General features: G+C 45.2%; 1 protein-coding gene across 1 annotated transcript in view; it reads right to left on the bottom strand.

The window, feature by feature from the left end:
• Nucleotides 1-18,643, bottom strand: part of CDH23 (cadherin related 23) — a 257,145-nt gene extending 238,502 nt beyond the window's left edge. Inside the window, exons 1-4 of the mRNA XM_078859961.1 lie at nt 18,226-18,643; nt 15,622-15,696; nt 15,159-15,295; nt 14,717-14,788 (exon numbers count right to left, since the gene is read on the bottom strand). Of these exons, the coding sequence (XP_078716087.1) occupies nt 14,717-14,788; nt 15,159-15,234 (148 nt within the window). The 5' untranslated portion in view covers nt 15,235-15,295; nt 15,622-15,696; nt 18,226-18,643. The remainder of the gene's footprint in view (nt 1-14,716; nt 14,789-15,158; nt 15,296-15,621; nt 15,697-18,225) is intronic.
• Nucleotides 18,644-18,943: the final 300 nt, after the last annotated feature.

The raw sequence follows: 18,943 nt of genomic DNA, 5'->3' as shown, positions 1-18,943 counted from the left end.
TACCAGCTATTGTAGCCTTGGGAAGAAGTGAGGTGACCAGGAGATGACAGCACGTAAATAAATTGAATAATCGAAGTGTGCGCGACTTTGAGTGTGAAGCCCTAGTATGTGCGGGGTTACTCCGGGCGCTACGATTTCGACACTACGTGTCAAACGCTCATCAATGAGACAGGCCAAATAATCTAATGCAGGACCTACATACAAAAATATGTTTTGGACTCAGTGAGACTTTCCTGGCTAAAGGGAATTATTTATTATTGCACGCACATTCTATAAGTATAAGTAGTATGTCAAGATATACAAGGTCATACAAATACATTTAAATGGTACAAACAAATCACACCACACATTTATCAATATCTTGGCATCATACACATTCCAATAGTAGACAACGGTATACATTCTGTGAAATTTCATAGTTAAACTCCTCCTTGCCCTCACACTTCTTTGCCCCCACAAAATCCCAAGTCGAGGCTTTTGCTGAAGGAAACTGTTACATTGATCACATCACATGAGCCATGAATTCTCCACGACAACTCGTGAGTTGCAATGACAATATTGGTGGTAGCCGAGTTACTCAGAACTGGTCAGCTAATAGAAATTTCCAAACATACCAATGTAGGATACTTCTAAAAAGAGTTGTTGGCTTTCCTGGGAAATTAAAGGGCAACAATATTATGAATTGTGGGAGGTGGCGGTGGCTTTGGGAGGCCTTTATCCAGTCGTGGATTGACAATGGCTGATGGTGATTATGAAAAAGAGCCTTCTAGTCTCAACGGACTCTCACCTGGTTATATAAATTTAGGACATAACGATGATGATGAAGAAGATGCATTCTGCACTTTCACTGCTGCCAGCGCCACGCTGAGAGTAGGGCTTGAGGCTGATTTGCTGAGTTGCCCTGTCGTGCACGGTGTCTATACACATTTGCTTGGCCGTATATCACGGTGGTGACACCATTATATTACGTTGCCCTGAAAATGACTTGTAACAAGAATAGATCGTCAACAAAGACAAAAAAATGCACGGAATCCTGAAGACTAAATTACTTGGATTAATTTACTTAATTGCTCACAGAAATTATGTTAATGAATTGATGGTAATTTGAGTGAAGGACTAATGTGCTTCGGAGTCCCGACTGGCGCGGGACTCGCCACATCCACTTCTGTTGAGTGACCGTGCACAGTTTACCGCAATAAGTCTCCACCGTGAAGCCAGCGGTCGGGTGCTCCCTGGGGTCTCCTGCTGCCTCGATCCCAATCACAGATCCAGACACTCACACCGTGCGGAGCTGGGCAACAACGCCGACATCCCAGGCGCAGCCCCCACCCTGGGCTGCCCAAGCTGTCCTGTTGTGCATTGCTCTTGAATAGGCGTGGGAGACCTCGTCCTCCTCCTCACCGGGGGCTCTCACTTAGCCTTTAGCAAGCCAGACTCGGTTACCACAATACCCTTTTTGCGTCATCAAAAAAATCGTCGCGACAAAAATACAACAACCGAGAATGAAGAGGCAGTTGCAGTGACTGAAGTGACTGCGACTGAGTGAAGATAAAATTGGGAACACACAGTTCCTCCCCGAGTGCCCGATCAGGGCGGCTAAGATGCAGACGGTGACAGATACATAGCATCAACCTCAGAGTGATAGCCCTCACGTGGCCATGGGCCGTGTGGCATGAATTAGCATCACCCTGTTCTAGAATGCCATGATCTTTAAGCCACGATCACTCCCATCCATCTAGCACCTGCGTACGATCTGATCTCGGCGTTTAACGTTTGACATGGATGTTGCATCGGGTATATTTCCCTCCCCTTTGGTGGCTACTCTATTGCTACTAGGTTGTTGGGGGGCACCTATGGCGCCCCCCAACAACCACAGCCTGCAGCGTCCCCGAACAACCACAGCCTGCAGCACCCCCCAACAACCACAGCCTGCAGCACCCCCCAACAACCACAGCCTGCAGCACCCCCCAGCAACCACAGCCTGCAGCACCCCCCAACAGCCACAGCCTGCAGCACCCCCCAACAACCACAGCCTGCAGCACCCCCCAACAACCACAGCCTGCAGCACCCCCCAACAACCACAGCCTGCAGCACCCCCCAACAACCACAGTCTGCAGCACCCCCCAACAACCACAGCCTGCAGCACCCCCCAACAACCACAGCCTGCAGCACCCCCCAACAACCACAGCCTACAGCACCCCCCAACAACCACAGCCTGCAGCACCCCCCAACAACCACAGCCTGCAGCATCCCCCAACAACCACAGTCTGCAGCACCCCCCAACAACCACAGCCTGCAGCACCCCCCAACAACCACAGCCTGCAGCACCCCCCAACAACCACAGTCTGCAGCACCCCCCAACAACCATAGCCTGCGGCACCCCCCAACAACCACAGCCTGCAGCACCCCCAACAACCACAGCCTGCAGCACCCCCCAACAACCACAGCCTGCGACACCCCCCAACAACCACAGCCTGCAGCACCCCCCAACAACCACAGCCTGCAACGTCCCCCAACAGACTGGTGAAGTAAATCCTTATGATCCACTCGCACAGCGTGCGGTGGGCCTTCATCCAGCAGTGGATTTAAGCACCAAAAAAACTCGAGTACTAATGTAATGGACAGAGCACGGCTCTCCCTCAGGGCAGCAGTGGACAGAGCACGACTCTCCCTCAGGGCAGCAACGGAGCGAGCACGGCTCTGCCTCAGGGCAGCAGTGGAGACAGCACGGCTCTCCCTGAGGGCAGCATTGGAGAGCACGGGGGTCCCTCAGGGCAGCAGTGGACGGAGCACGGCTCTGCCTCACTCTGATTCACCCGTCTCCTCTGAGCTGCATGCGATTGTGTGAGTGAGAGTGAGTGAGCTGTGTGTGAGTGGATCGACCGTCAGCTTTCCGTGGCTGCGTCTCCGTCGCTGTGGCCATCACGTTGCTGCTTCTCGGGCCTGCGAGGTGTGGGGTGCACCACAACAGGAAGTGGCCAGCTCGCGGTCACGTGACACACTTCAACCAATCCGGGGGTGTTAATCACAGTCACAGAAGGACAGATCTGGGCTATTATAAATGTGTATTCTTGACCATCCCTGATAGTAAAGCGTCCTGCCCAAGCTCACTTCATGTTCCTAACTGTCAATATGATGTCTGATGAAATTTTAAATAAAAAGGCTTTACCCTGACATGATATAGGCTTTAAGATTGGAAAACACCAAATATATATCTTAATACCTGTATTATGCCAGAGAGGGTATAGCATTATTTTTTTAAATCATGTTAATACTGGAAAAAGGGTCCCATAGAAATATGTTTCTAACATGTTCTCTCGTCCATGGGTTCCTCTTTCTCTGTGCAATTCTAAGCATGCATCTCTCCACGCTTCTTTGTGCACTTTTAAGCGTCCGTGTTTATTTTGTCGTCGGTGTCCACGATTCTGGCCGTATGTAACACCAGGCGATATACGCTGGTTGAAAATGTAGCAGTCGTATTGTTGGCATGTTGGTTTTCATGATCAAGTTCAATCCTCCCGGCTCTCGTCTGTCACTTTATTTTACCATATTGGTTTCTGGTCGGTATTCGGTAGTTGACCTGGGTGCACTAAGTGCTCTGCTGCGTCTAGAATGCCGTCATGCTGTGGTGCATATAACATGAAGCTGTTTGGTTTTTTTATTCTTAAACTGTCCACATGTTTATACTTTAACACCTATCAAAGGAAAATCAGTTATAATATTGAAGCTAAGAGGGTATTTCATTAAACGTCACAGTTTTAAAGTTGCTTTTAAGTTAATTTTGTTTTACCAGGTGGGAGCTCAAGAGACCATGATGAGTCATTTTTAAGAGTGCCTCATGTCCAAAAAAAACTGTTGCCTTAATAAAATAAATGGCCCTTCTTCACAGCACATGAAATAGGATATTGAATCAAGTTATCGTCATTATATCCAAGCGTACGCTTCATGCAGCGTGTAAATGTCACATTTTCACTCCTTTGCTCATTTTCCAGAAAATGTTTTTCTATCATGCAGTGGACATATTTTACAAAAAATATGACAAATCATGACAGAGAGACGTTACGTTAAACGGTTTAAACATTATGTAACATTTCTTAAAAGTCAAACCGTGAAAGAGGAGAGCCATGCAGCATCACGGTGGCGAGATGTTAACTCCCTCGCCTGGTATACAGGAAGTCGTTGGTTCGATCCCGACCCTGATTCCTGTATATTTGGATTTTGCATGTTCTCCTCGTGGTCGCATGGATTTTTCTCCAGGTCCTCCAGTTTTTTCCTCTACATTTAGAAACATCCATTTGGAGTATTTGGCTGCTTTAAATTCCCACAAAATGATAAGACACTTCGTTGAGCTATCGTTTGTGATAGCCAAGTCACTTGTGAAACTACATAGTGCAGTGGGCCTTAGCTGGTAAAATACAAGTAGTTTTAGCGATGGTGTCGCATCGAGCATAGATGCGAAGGAGCAGTTTGAAGAAGCGTTTGTAAGCTAAACGTGTCCCATTTTCACTACAGTGTCTCCTGCCCTCGGGCAAAAAATAAACATTTACGAGGCAAAGAAGCAAACGGGGAAGTTTCACTTGATTGTGGAAAATACGGACGGCATATCGTTGATCTCCAGAGAATTAACTCGATTGCAACGTCCATAATTACATGGTATTAGCCACAACATTCATTATCATCTATTAACCTCTTCCACTATGTGTGAGGCATGATTAGTTTGTAGCAGACTTCCAGAAAACTTTAGTTATTCCTAATGTATTAACAATGCTTGCAGACACGAATACCGGGCATGCAACTCACGGTGCAATGAATTGTCGTCAGCGGAGGTCATGATTCAGTCCCAGAATTGATTGGCTATTTTTTTCTTTGGTTGTGGCAAATGTGGAAGGACTAGCAGGCGCAGCATTCACCTAACAATTTTTTTTAATGCATACCAAACCAAATTATTGGCTCTTACACAAGATTCACCAAATTTAACATACGCATAAGAATATATGTAATTAAATTAATTGCTGCATTACCGCATACCTAACTATATATACAATTATAGAAAATGAGTTGGAGTTGATATTTCAGTCAATTGAAATATTTTCAAGACATATACAGTGAGGGAAAAAAGTATTTGATCCCCTGCTGATTTTGTACGTTTGCCCACTGACAAAGAAATGATCAGTCAATAATTTTAATGGTAGGTTTATTTGAACAGTGAGAGACAGAATAACAACAACAAAATCCAGAACAACGCATGTCAAGAATGTTATAAATTGATTTGCATTTTAATGAGGGAAATAAGTATTTGACCCCTCTGAAAAACATGACTTAGAACTTGGTGGCAAAACTCTTGTTGGCAATCACAGAGGTCAGACGTTTCTTGTAGTTGGCCACCAGGTTTGCACACATCTCAGGAGGGATTTTGTCCCACTCCTCTTTGCAGATCTTCTCCAAGTCATTAAGGTTTCGAGGCTGACGTTTGGCAACTCGAACCTTCAGCTCCCTCCACAGATTTTCTATGGGATTAAGGTCTGGAGACTGGCTAGGCCACTCCAGGACCTTAATGTGCTTCTTCTTGAGCCACTCATTTGTTGCCTTGGCCGTGTGTTTTGGGTCATTGTCATGCTGGAATACCCATCAACGACCCATTTTCAATGCCCTGGCTGAGGGAAGGAGGTTCTCACCCAAGATTTGACGGTACATGGCCCCGTCCATCGTCCCTTTGATGCGTTAAAGTTGTCCTATCTGCTTAGCAATAAAACACCCCCAAAGCATAATGTTTCCACCTCCATGTTTGACGGTGGGGGTGGTGTTCTTGGGGTCATAGGCAGCATTCCTCCTCCTCCAAACACGGCGAGTTGAGTTGATCCCAAAGAGCTCCATTTTGGTCTCATCTGACCACAACACGTTCACCCAGTTGTCCTCTGAATAATTCAGATGTTCATTGGCAAACTTCAGACGGGCATGTATATGTGCTTTCTTGAGCAGGGGGACCTTGTGGGCGCTGCAGGATTTCAGTCCTTCACGGCGTAGTGTGTTACCAACTGTTTTCTTGGTGACTATGGTCCCAGCTGCCTTGAGATCATTAACAAGATCATCTCGTGTAGTTCTGGGCTGATTCCTCACCGTTCTCATGATCATTGCAACTCCACGAGGTGAGATCTTGCATTGAGCCCCAGGCCGAGGGAGATTGACAGTTCTTTTGTGCTTCTTCCATTTGCGAATAATCGCACCAACTGTTGTCACCTTCTCACCAAGCTGCTTGGCGATGATCTTATAGCCCATTCCAGCCTTGTGTAGGTCTACGATCTTGTCCCTGCCATCCTTGGAGAGCTCTGGTCTTGGCCATGGTGGAGAGTTGGAATCTGATTTATTGATTGCTGCTGTTATACAGGTAACAAGCTGAGATTAGGAGCACTCCCTTTAAGAGTGTGCTCCTAATCTCAACTAGTTACCTGTATAAAAGACACCTGGGAGCCAAAAATCTTTCTGATTGAGAGGGGGTCAAATACTTATTTCCCTCATTAAAATACAAATCAATTTATAAAATTTTTGATATGCGTTTTTCTGGATTTTGTTGTTGTTATTCTGTCTCTCACTGTTCAAATAAACCTACCATTAAAATTAGAGACTGAACATTTCTTTGTCAGTGGGCAAACGTACAAAATCAGCAGGGGATCAAATACTTTTTTCCCTCACTGTACGCACAGGACACTGTGTAGTGCCGGCCATAGAGAGGCACGGCGTGTGGTGTATTGACATCACGGCTACCACTATCGTGTGGGTGTAGTACCTGCCCTAGAGGGGCTCGGTCAGCACTGATTGATAGCACTGGATGCCATCATGCTTGGCGTGCAGTGACAGCCCTACAGGAAAGGGTGTGGGAGTGCTGGCCGTAGGAATGGGGTTACTAAAGGCCATGGCACTCTGGTTGACCTGAGAGGACCTGTTAAGTCTACAAAGGGGCCCCAAGTGGGGGCTAGGGGTGGTCACGTGGTTGGGGTCTAGATCCTGCTCGAGGATTCTGGAAGGTGGTCGTGGCCAAGGGCGGAGCCAGCCACGCCACAGAGAATAAAAGCCGGGTCCCCCAGAGGGATCGGCGTTGTTGTTTATCCTGAAGAAACCTTCATCTACGTCCTACGTTCTACCGAGTCTCCAACACAGAGACCTGGACCCGAGCTGTGGTCCTGGTCTGTAGTAGCAGTCACCACCATAGGTTGTTATTCTGTTAAGGGGCAGTTACCCTGTGTGTTGGTGTTAAATACATGTGTTGCCTCCAATTGTACGCCTGCGACTCAGGTGAACTCACTACATATGTAAGGAAATTAAGGATTTTCGGTTATTTTAGCGAGTGGATTTGGGACATTATGTCTCACAGTGGCATGTGTAAACTTGTGAGTAATCCAGATATTATATGTCTACATTGTATAACTATTGAAATGATAATGCTTGTTGCCCATAAACATTCAAACATGCATTATTAATGATGCTGAACCCATTATACAAATTCCACATTGCACATATTCTATTATAGCCTCACACTCTAAGACTGCATTGGGAATACGTATTATCCTTTCATCAGATGCAGTTGTGCATCCCATTATCGCTTCTTGCTTTAACGTTCTCGGTCCAGTTCGCTGTTATCTTACCACAATTAACAACAAGCCTTGATACTAGTGCTCCACTCTGGTGAATCGTGCAAATCAATGAAGGTGATTGTAAGAAAAAAGGGGCATTTGTTTAAAGAGAAAGGGAGCTCGAGGACGTGTGTGTGGGGTGGTGGTACACGGTTTGTATGTATGTTGAACTTCTTTCACACCATACGTATGGAAAGGACAACGAAATAACACACAATAAGCAGTTCTCTCGTGACAAACAGGAATAGAACGTCGGCATTATTGCACGGTAGTAGAGCAGAATGTGGCATATTAAAAGGCAATTTGGGCGCGTGCAAAAATGAGTCAGTTGACACCTCTCCTGACAGCATTCACAAAAAGAGGATTAATTAATTCACTTGGAGTCTGTGTAAGCTCCACTTGGCTTAAACATCAGGATTACTTCGGTGAGTATCGATGGCGGTGGTTACCAACCTTTTTTGAACCCCGAGCCCGCAGCCAACCCTGAGCAACGCTTAGCGGACAGCCCGTGTAGCATAGCATCCGATCCTTTGCGAGGAAAATAGTCGCCCGCAAACAGTTCTGCAGACCGCGATGCACAGCCTGGCAGGGCCCACAGAAGCCACTGGTCTACAGCAAGGCGTGGGACTCTGCTGATCGCCCAACGGTGGCTTGCTCATTTACACCGTCATACACTCTCCACCCAGCTCTCTCTCTCTCTTTGCTTTCCTTTTCTCTTTTTTACTTTTCTCCTTTAACCTTTCCGCTTCTCTTTCCTGCGTTGGATCACAACAAGGTTTATCCTCTTCTTGGTTCTTTCGGTAAAGTCACGTAGAAGGGAAGTAATAAAATAATAAAAATAAAACATAATAAAATAATTCTCACGACGTTTCGGCCACAACGCAAGCAGCCGTCTTCAGGTGGAGAACAGGTCTGTCAAGTAGACAGAGTCTGAATGGCACGCTTCAGGCTTGGAGCGACTATTTATGCTGGGATGGAGGGGCGAAGAGCGTCTTGACAAAATAATTTGCATATCAAGAGGAATTTAGCATATTTATGGGAAATGCAGATATGCGATTAGTACTACTTGTGAAATGCGTAGGAGATTTGGCGAGGGGTTTAAAGTCATTATGCCCATGCATTATGCAGGATTAGCAGTATCAAAGGGAGGGAGTAAGGTTAGAATTAATAAAGGGAAGGAATGTTAATAATATGGCGCCGCAGCAACTAATATGCTTATTGACTATACCTTGTCATATTACACTGTTTTATTCTACCCACTCAACTGTATAGCACACTGCTATATATTCACTATAAAATTACGATACTATATATTACCTTATACAGTGTATTAAACATTACACTTTAATACTATTCATTATTATATAATATGCTATACACTATACCATAAACCGTCGCGTGAAAGGTACTAAGAGGAAGCAACAAAATATGTCAATGGGAGAATGGTGGTAGGAATCTTGCAGCGGAGCCTTTCACTGGAAAAACCACCTCTGCGGTACTAAACTCTACTGCCCTGGTATCGACAATCAAGGGGATTTCCCTGTCCCCAGACGACCTGCTTGTCAGTTTTGATGTGGTTTCCTTATTTACCAAAGTTCCTGTACCTGACACCATCGCAATCATTGAAGACTTGGTTCATCAAGGACTGAATGCTGGGGTACCCTCCCTGGTGAGACACTGCTTAACCAATAAATATTTCACCTGGAATGGAACTTTCTACAAGCAAACTGAGGGCACCCCAATGGGCTCCCCCCTATCTCCGGTTGTAGCCAACGTCTTCATGGAGAAATTTGAGACTGACGCCATCCAGACTGCCACTCTACGCCCGACCTTATGGAAGAGGTACGTAGATGACACTTTTGTCATCTGGCCACATGGCCGGCCTGCTCTAGACCAATTTCTCGACCACATCAATTCCATACACCCAGCCATCAGATTGACCATGGAAGTCGAAAAAGATGCAAGCTACCCTTTTTGGATGTCCTAATTAAAAGGAGACCTGATGGTTCAATGAGCCACTCTGTCTACAGGAAAGCCACCCATACGGATGCTTACCTAAAACCGGATTCCCACCACCATCCATCCCAGAATAATTCCCTCATCAAGACTCTATACCATAGAGCCCAATGCATTTTCGACCAGGAACACATTGCCAGTGAACTCAAACACGTACGCCAAGCTCTTAAGGCAAATGGTTACTCCGACTACACAATCCGCAAAGTCATCACTGCAACCATCAAGAAGGATCCTGTTGAGGAGCCTCTCAAGATCATCACCTTACCCTACATTGCTGGGGTCACAAAAAAGATCTCCAAAATCCTGATTAAACACAAGATCCAGGTCCGATTCAACACAGTACATAAAATCCGTGATCTGGTCCCGTCTGTAAAATATGTGGTTCCAGACATTCAGTACCCTGGCGTCTACAAACTAAGTTGCCTCTGTGGTAGCAGTTACATTGGAGAAACCAAACGACATGTCTCGGACCGCATCCGTGAACATAAAGCAGACTTGAAACACGGTAGGACAAACACCTCAGCCGTGGCAGATCACTGTTACAATTCAGTGGGTTCACATGATATTGACTTCTCCAAGACAGAGGTTCTCTGCAAGCCATCTGGCTACCATGAGAGATTCGTTCATGAGGCGATCCACATATACAAACACAGAGACAATTTCAACCGAGAAGATGGATTCCGGCTTAGCAATCATTGGAAGGACGTAATAAACCATTTTGGATCTTAACTGATTGTGTCCACGTTTACGGTGACTTTCAGACCGCGTTCCACTCACTGACATTGACTATATATCCTGTATTCTCCGCAGGGAATGGATTCTTTGCTCTGCTGCAAGCTTCGTACCACCACTCTCCCACTGACATATTTCGTTGCTTCCTCTTAGTACCTTTCACGCGACGGTCAATGGTATAGTGTATAGCATATTGTATAATAATAAATAATATAAAAGTGTAATGTTTAATACAATGTATAAGGTAATATATAGTATCGTAATTGTATAGTGAATATACAGCAGTGTGGTATACAGTTGGGTGGGCAGAATAATACATAGTGTAATATTACAATGTATAGTCTAAAAACATATTAGTTGCTGCGGCACCATATTATTGACATTCTTTCCCTTTATTAATTCTAACCTTACTCCCTCCCTTTTGATACTGCTAATCCTGCATAAGGCAAGGGCATAATGACTTTAAACCCCTCGCCAATCCTCCTACGTATCTCACAAGTAGTACTAATCGCATATCTGCATTTCCCATAAATATGCTAAATTCCTCTTGATATGCACTCCGCAGGGAATGGATTATTTGCTCCGCTGCAAGCTTCCCACCACCATTCTCCCATTGACATATTTCGTTGCTTCCTCTTAGTACCTTTCACGCGACGGTTTATGGTATAGTGCATAGCATATTTTATAATAATAATAAATAGTATTAAAGTGTAATGTTTAATACAATGTATAAGGTAATATATAGTATCGTAATTTTATAGTGAATATATTGCAGTGTGCTATGCAGTTGAGTGGGTAGAATAAACTAGTGTAATATGACAAGGTATAGTCAATAAGCATATTAGTTGCTGCGACGCCATATTATTAACATTCCTTCCCTTTATTAATTCTAACCTTACTCCCTCCCTTTGATACTGCTAATCCTGCATAATGCATGGGCATAATGACTTTAAACCCCTCGCCAAACCTACGCATTTTACAAGTAGTACTAATCGCATATCTGCATTTCCCATAAATATGCTAAATTCCTCTTGATATGCAAATTATTTTGTCAAGACGCTCTTCGCCCCTCCATCCCAGCATAAATAGTCGCTCCAAGCCTGGAGCGTGCCATTCAGACTCTGTCTACTTGACAGACCTGTTCTCCACCTGAAGACGGCTGCTTGCGTTGTGGCCGAAACGTCGTGAGAATTCTTTTATTATCTTTCATTTTTATTATTTTACTACTTCCCTTCTACGTGACTTTACCGAAAGAACCAAGAAGATGAATCCCTGCAGTCACGAAAGCTTTAAATCGAAATTTAAGGTTTATCCTCCAGATCCGTTCGTCTACGCCGGACACGGCGACCCGTTGGTATCCCGTTACTAGTGCTGGTATATAAACAAGCCAGGCTCTGCTCGTGAAACAATGATGAATGTCGATACCCGTTTACAAAAAATACTTGTATTAAACTCATGGTGATAAAAATATATATGTAGACATGCACTCCCAAATGCCATTTGGCCACTGGGGAGTGTTAAAAAAATACACACTGACATTTGATATGTGGAGAAAAACATGAGAAAGAGGCATATTGTCTGTTTTTCCCTGTGTATCCTGGTTTTGCATTGACATTGCGGTGGCTATTGAGCGTAGTTTGTGAAGGCAGTGCTTGCCAAAGCTTTACTTTAGCGTCCGCGTGCGTTAAGCGGGTTACGTCACATTAATCGTTACCGACGGCTTGGCTAAAGAAGTGATATGGGAGTAAAGGCAATTTAGAGAATCGCCCGTAGTGATGCATCCCAGGATAATGAACCGGGTAACACACGGAAAGGTCACAGTTAATTTAAAGGAACAATTCTAGGCTGAAAATTACAATTCTGATGCCACCAGTGACTGGGAGAGATCTACAGACTCCATCTACTTTCAACTACATTGAACACTATATTTTACTAACTCCCATCCGGCAAAGTGCTTGAGTCCCGCTCTAAATTCAGCAGTATGGAATGGCTCTCTCGCAATCCATGTTGTCCCAGCCTTTGGCTTTGGCGCCACGAAAAGGGTTAAATACGTACAGCGCATACCATACTCTCTACCCTCCATTACCCCCCGTGTAATCAGCAAGTTTCATAATGGCCTTGAACACAGAGGACTTGCAATCGCATGTGCTACGTCGTCTCGCTGGGGGGGGGGGGGTGAAGGCACACACCAAAAAAAAACTTAGAGCAATTTGTTTCTTTCTTTCTGCAAGTACTGCCTGTCACAGAATGGGGCGTGCACGAGAGATCTTTTCTGCAAGCTGTCAATGGAAGGTGGCATTTGTTGCTTTGCTGTTTGGGTGCCCAGCATGGAGGTGGGGTGGGGGAAGCACCTTTGGGGGAAGCACTGTTGCGAAATAATCAATGTAATCGTATTGAACACGTTCAGATGCGACCGATCTTTGCTACCTTTTAACCTTCTAAAGTGATCTTGAATGTTTAAACGTAGTCCTGTGGTAGTGCCCTGGATTCTCTGAAATAAATAATTATGTCGCAAGACCCGTTTGAAAAAGCACAACGGGTGAAATGTGATTTAATTCCCAATTGCACAGCAGAGATAGCATTCCTAAAATCACGTATTCATTTGAAGCCTCTATTATATACTTCCTAGCTTCATCAATGTTATTTATTGTCCCGTTAAATATATTTTTAGTGTCTTCAGTGTCCCTCCAGATCTCGAAGAGCACTGCACACGTGGAGGCAATCCACATCAACAATCTTCGCTTCGGCAGTCAAATGTTGAGGATATCAAATGCTGCATGCATGGTGCTGACTCGTGTAGAGAATATGATGTAGCCTGCTCGTCGGTGGAGATTTTGTGAGATAGTATAATTTTACACGCTTGTTATGCCCCCAAAAATATATATATCGTGATAAAAAATGCGAATTTCCACACGTATACTTAGGTGCATTTTATTTGCAGAGCATTCTATACGGGTTTTATGGAGGCGTCACATAAACGTCAGCATAAAAGTGTTATAATGACCGCATCCAAAACAACGTAATTGAATTTTGTGTCAAGGCAGCAATCCCTTCTGGTCCCATCTCAATATCTGTAGAGTCAAACAAATATGAGCATTTAAAATCGCAGCGGTGTGCGGGAGAGACGTGCGTGTGGATTGAAACGGCCTGCGGGGGGTAATGCTCGCCAGAATTAACAGGTGCCGCGTGTCACAGGAACTTCCGTGAGCTTTTCTCCGATAATACGCAATCCTGGAAATCACGATCCACGCTTGAAATTAATTCGCGTAAATATTACATTTCAGCTTAATTCATACTCAGCTTGTATTTTACAGAAATTAACTTTGTCATTAGAGATACTGTAATTAATGTTCATTGGTCAATTACAGTCGTTGCTCCCATTACTCAGGAAGTCGACCCCGAGGTGGACACAGCCAGAGGCGAGTGAACTCCATGCCAATCGCTCATTCATGTTGGCGTTTACTATGGTATCCTCAGCACTATCTCCACTCACACAGTCCTTCACAAGTGTTATTAACGTTACCGGCCACGATCAATCTACGATGGGACGAAGGCTCTCCGGCACGCTGTCGCCTATCTCTCACGACCCCCCGATATAGCGATCCGTCGAACACCTGCAGGTCGCCATCTGATTCCATCGCTCCCACGTTTGGGGTGATCGGTCCTTTCGAGCCTGATTCCTCATTTGGCTGCCCACTCTATCATTGGCCGTCATCCCTTCTAGCTACAACGACGCACCACTGCCCAAAGCCCACGCTTGTTTTTTTTTAATCAACAGTCAAAATAGAATTGTTACATTCTCAACCGTGCATTTATAATGCATGTACGCTAGTTAGTTAACCTTTCTTTTAATTTCACATTCATTACCCAATCATGTGATTATTCTTTTTACTCTGTATCTCACATGACCGCATTCCGGCAGTGTTTCCTTGACCGGTGGCAAAGGCTCACCCTTCCCATTTCAGTTGCCATTCATCAGGAAGGTCCAGAAAGTGCATCCACTTCAAAAATGCACCAATTTGTATAGGAAAACAAAGCAACTGTGTGGTGAAATATCTGCACGAGTGTCTGCTGTTGTGGCTGCTGACTTCCACCAGTCGGTGATGGATCGACTCCGTGCATGGTTTTTGTGCGTGGACACGGGCAGGCACGTGGTGTGTAACGCCTAATGTGGTGTGTAACACGTGGGGTGTAACACTTGGTGTGTAACGGCTAATGTGGTGTGTAACACGTGGGGTGTAACACTTGGTGTGTAACGCCTAGTGTGGTGTGTAACACGTGGTGTGTAACGCCTAGTGTGTATGTAACACGTGGTGTGTAACACGTGGTGTGTAACTCACCGACTAACGTGTCTTCTGAAACAGGGATAAAGCCTCCAAAGAAACTATTCAGAAACGTTGGTGGCCTGTTTGCTGTAAAAAACACACACAAAATGTTACTTCCGTCATATGCCGATGCAATTATACACAAATCAACGTAAACACGTTTTAACCAAAGTAAATGCACTTGAGTTTCGATTAGGAAATGTTAACAAGACATGCATGTCCCTGTAAAGCTTGGTCGTGAGCAGGGCAGATAAATCGTGATTTTGGACACAGCTGACTTAGCACGATTCAATGCGTTTTATATCTCTGGCATCAGGTTGTCTCATCGATGGATTGAAAAAAGAAATAAATATATCAAACACCAACATATATATCATAATCGTTAACACAAATAACAGTGGCCAGTTCAGGACATGCTGTCACTCCTATCAGAAGCAGGATCTGTGGGGAAGCTTACCTCCAGCCAGACGTGGCAGAAATGCCACGCAGAGCTCAGAGATGAGTAATGCTGTCCTGATTCTACTCGAGAACATCTTTAATAAAAATAGATTTTCCTGTAGTTCAGGATCTTCACAAAAAACTTGCACAGAAGCCCTGGAAAAAGGTAATTTTAGGTGGCATTATTATATATCAGCAACATCATCTATTTTGTTACGTGTTAATGTTCTATCATCGAATGTGACTAACACTGCTGAGCATGAGACGTAATTCAAAATTGGATTTTTAATTATTTAAAGAAGGTTTTTTTGTCATCAATGGGCACTGCGTGATACTTTACACCAACAACCAAAATGGGAAACTCCATCTCTTGATTGTAGCTCGAGTAATCTATAATATGCCCGAGACATAGACTTGTGGATTAAAGGATGCGTTTTGTATTTCTGGATATCGATGGAAGCATAGTTTACAAAAAAACGTACCCACGAAACTTTGTATCCTCCTTTTGTCCACGGAGAGTTAATTAAACGTTGATGGATAATTGACTTCCATATACCCTACAGGAATACAACAGCACACGCAAACATTACCTGCTGTTAGGAGCAAGGTGAGCTATAAACCTTAAATTAAGTAGCCCATTTTCTCTCTTAATTGTGTTGGGTCACGCTGCTTGCATCGCTGTTATTGCATGGAGATGCGCGCAAATAAAACGTTGAAATTGATTAAGCTGTGAATTTAAAATATGCCTTTGCCTTGTTCGTGGCTTGAGTGATTGAGGTCAGGCATTGCATGTTCCAATAAAGCATGGGGCCTCTGTGGAAGCTGTCAGTCAGTGGGGGGGGGGGGTAGCGCGCAGCTGTGAGCTCTGCGTGTCCATGGTGCCTTCACAGCAGATGAATGCGCAACCCGATACCAGCGCGCCTGGTAACCCGCTCGTGGGCGCGCGCCGCAACGAGGGAATCGGATACCCAGAGACGAAGGTGGAGGCCCTTCTTTTTTTTTAAAAATTGATGGAGACTGGATCATCTGTCAACTTGAATTTATCGCGTCATTTACATCGCGCGTACAAGACGCGGCTTTCTCGCACCGCAAACCGACAGCGTTCGAGAGGAAAGGCAGCGAGAAAAGAGAGGGGTTGTGGTGGGGGGGCAAATGATGCAAACACATTTATATTAGAGTTAAAAAAACAGCGGTTAATCATCAACTCGCTTGGCCGTTCCTCTGATGCCACGTGCTTGCGGTGCAGGGTCAGATTGAGGGGGGCTGTTGTGGGTGACTGCCCTCATGAATACACTTAGAACTGGCCCGTTGCCTGGCTGCCCTCATCTGCCAATATGGGAGCAATCAATCAATGCCGCTGCATCCTAAGCAACCTAAGGCTGCTTCACATTTTATTGCATCTTGTGACAAGATGCATTGAGACAATGTATAGACTGCCCTGCTATGAATGTCATTGATTTGCATTGTGGGGTGCAATTAGCATGACGCTATATAAACATGAAATGATTAATATTGTACTGAATAATACTGGAAACTGGTCTATGCACCTGATTATAAATCAAAACGAATGTGTACATATACACATAATCACATAAGCAATGTATAAACCCACGCAAAGAGTAATTCACGTTATGATGTAATTGCTATGCAGCTAATTAAGTGGCCACCTGGCATTTTCGGTAAACGCCTTCATTTGGTAAACACAACGCTCATAAACAAAACCCACGTGAAGTGAATAAGTGTCTGGGCCTTATCTGCTCACATAAAGTGCGCACATTAACCGTGCCGAGATCACGCCTTCCTCGCCCATGCCAGCTTAATGACTTCACATCCAGGAATAATACTTAATTGCTAATTAAGGCCCGACGCGGCACTGCCATGAATGTGGCTGCGCTGAGCGCCACCAGGGACTTCCAGATCCCAATCTTACATTTGGTTCCGCTCAAACGGTGCCCGCCACACGAATGCGGTCTCTACAACGTGTAGAAGATTGGCGTCTTGCTGTGCCTATGAATGATTATGGGCGATGCCCACTGAGCGAGTTTCACACCATTTTATTCCTGCTCTGTAACTTCTGCAGGACGTTAATCGTCACCGGTATAACTATTCACCCCTACTCTATTAGCATATACATAACATTAGCATACAATTTGCATAAAACTAATACAACCGATCTTACACACGCGATTCGGTATATCTTTCTTGAGCGTCAACATTGTAAACGAATCAACGACTGGATGCATCCTTCCACCCCGTGTTGCTGAACCAATGGGAGCCGTCTCCTGCACGTCAGAGATCCCGTGGCATCGTTCTTAAGAGCACCGACGACGTATCCATCATCTCAATTTATATTCACAATCATATTTACAATACAATTTGAAAGCATTAATAATAGTTGCACCCTCATTTCTGCAACGCGATGTTTCAAGGCTCCCTTGAGAATGGAATTCGATATTGTGTGCCGGGTCCTAGCGTGGTTGTCACTGGAGTAAATGAAATATATATTACATGGATTGCAGTGTATATCGAAAACCGCACTGCACGCACGTCTGACCCCGCTCGTTATAAGTGAATATAATTGCCAGTACAAATGTACAAGTTACATCTGTGACATAAATCACCACTCGAAATCACAAATATAAATGCAGTATCAAAGCGCACATTACGACGTAAAAAACACTCAACACGTTCGTCAATAACAGTGGCCTTAACGTGAAAACGATATCAAAGGCGAAGTTTCATAGCACATTCAGTGTCTTTTGAAAACGTCCTATGAAGAAGGACCAACGTTCCAAAAACGTTACCTATTATTTATATTTTAAATGTTAAGCCCACGTTGTGATTGACGATTGTATTGTGCTGAGTTGTTGTTTTGTTACTTGTACGTGTGTGCCGCTACCACCGCAGCAGCGCCAAATGACTGTAACATTAGCGCTACTTACAAGTTGGGCGCTCGGCATTGCACATGCTACAAGGACACCGTCGCTATAAGCCCGGCTTTTATCGCGCGCCTGCGCATGTCACAATATAACGATCTTAATAAACGGTGGTAATGCAACAGTGACTTATCAGAGCCCCCTACTTACCCTTTGATGAATGAGTGAAGTTGAGGCGGCTTGCGCTTCTCCCTGGAGCTGGACCAACACGGGTGCTAACGCTGCCCGCTGTTGCCCTGTGAAGGAGTGCCCGCCTTGGCTGCTACACTGAGACGGCGCGCATACAGGCGGGGAGCGGGAGGGGGGTGGGGGGGATTTTGTCGCTCGACATTTCAGCAGCACCCTCCACCTCGCTCAAAAAGCAAACGAGTAAATAAATAAAACCTTGAATTAAAAAAGCCACCGCTCGTTAGCACCGCAGCCTGCGCTGCTTCTGCCGTTCGCGCGCTTCTTGCAGAGCCACGCCGCGCAGAAATGTTTAGAGAGGGCGATCTGGGCAGGGACGACGAACTGACAGCTGATCTCTGCTGTTGAGTATTTGTTTATGTATTTTTCTCTCCGCTTGTCACTTCGCGCCGCCGGAGCGGTAACGCCAGAAATGAGAGAGGGGGAGTGGGGGGGGTTGGACGTGGGGGTTAGGGACGTGGTGGGGGGGGGGGGGGCTAAGATTATTGAAACGCAACCGGACCGTTCCTTAACGCCAACCGACTCGAGGGAAGGAGGAGCCCGAAGCTCACACACACTGCTCCCACAGCCTCCCTCTGCCTGCCCATCTCATACATATTTTACAGCGCTCCTCTGCGTTACATTACAGGAACCCGGGCGCTGTCCACTTCAGGCCCACCACCACCAGCACCGCGAGCAGCGC

The sequence above is a fragment of the Lampetra fluviatilis genome, chromosome 9, assembly GCF_964198595.1.
Source record: "Lampetra fluviatilis chromosome 9, kcLamFluv1.1, whole genome shotgun sequence".
Lineage (NCBI taxonomy): Eukaryota > Metazoa > Chordata > Hyperoartia > Petromyzontiformes > Petromyzontidae > Lampetra > Lampetra fluviatilis.
Note: the sequence above shows the minus strand (reverse complement) of the source record. Positions and strands in the feature narration are given on the sequence as shown.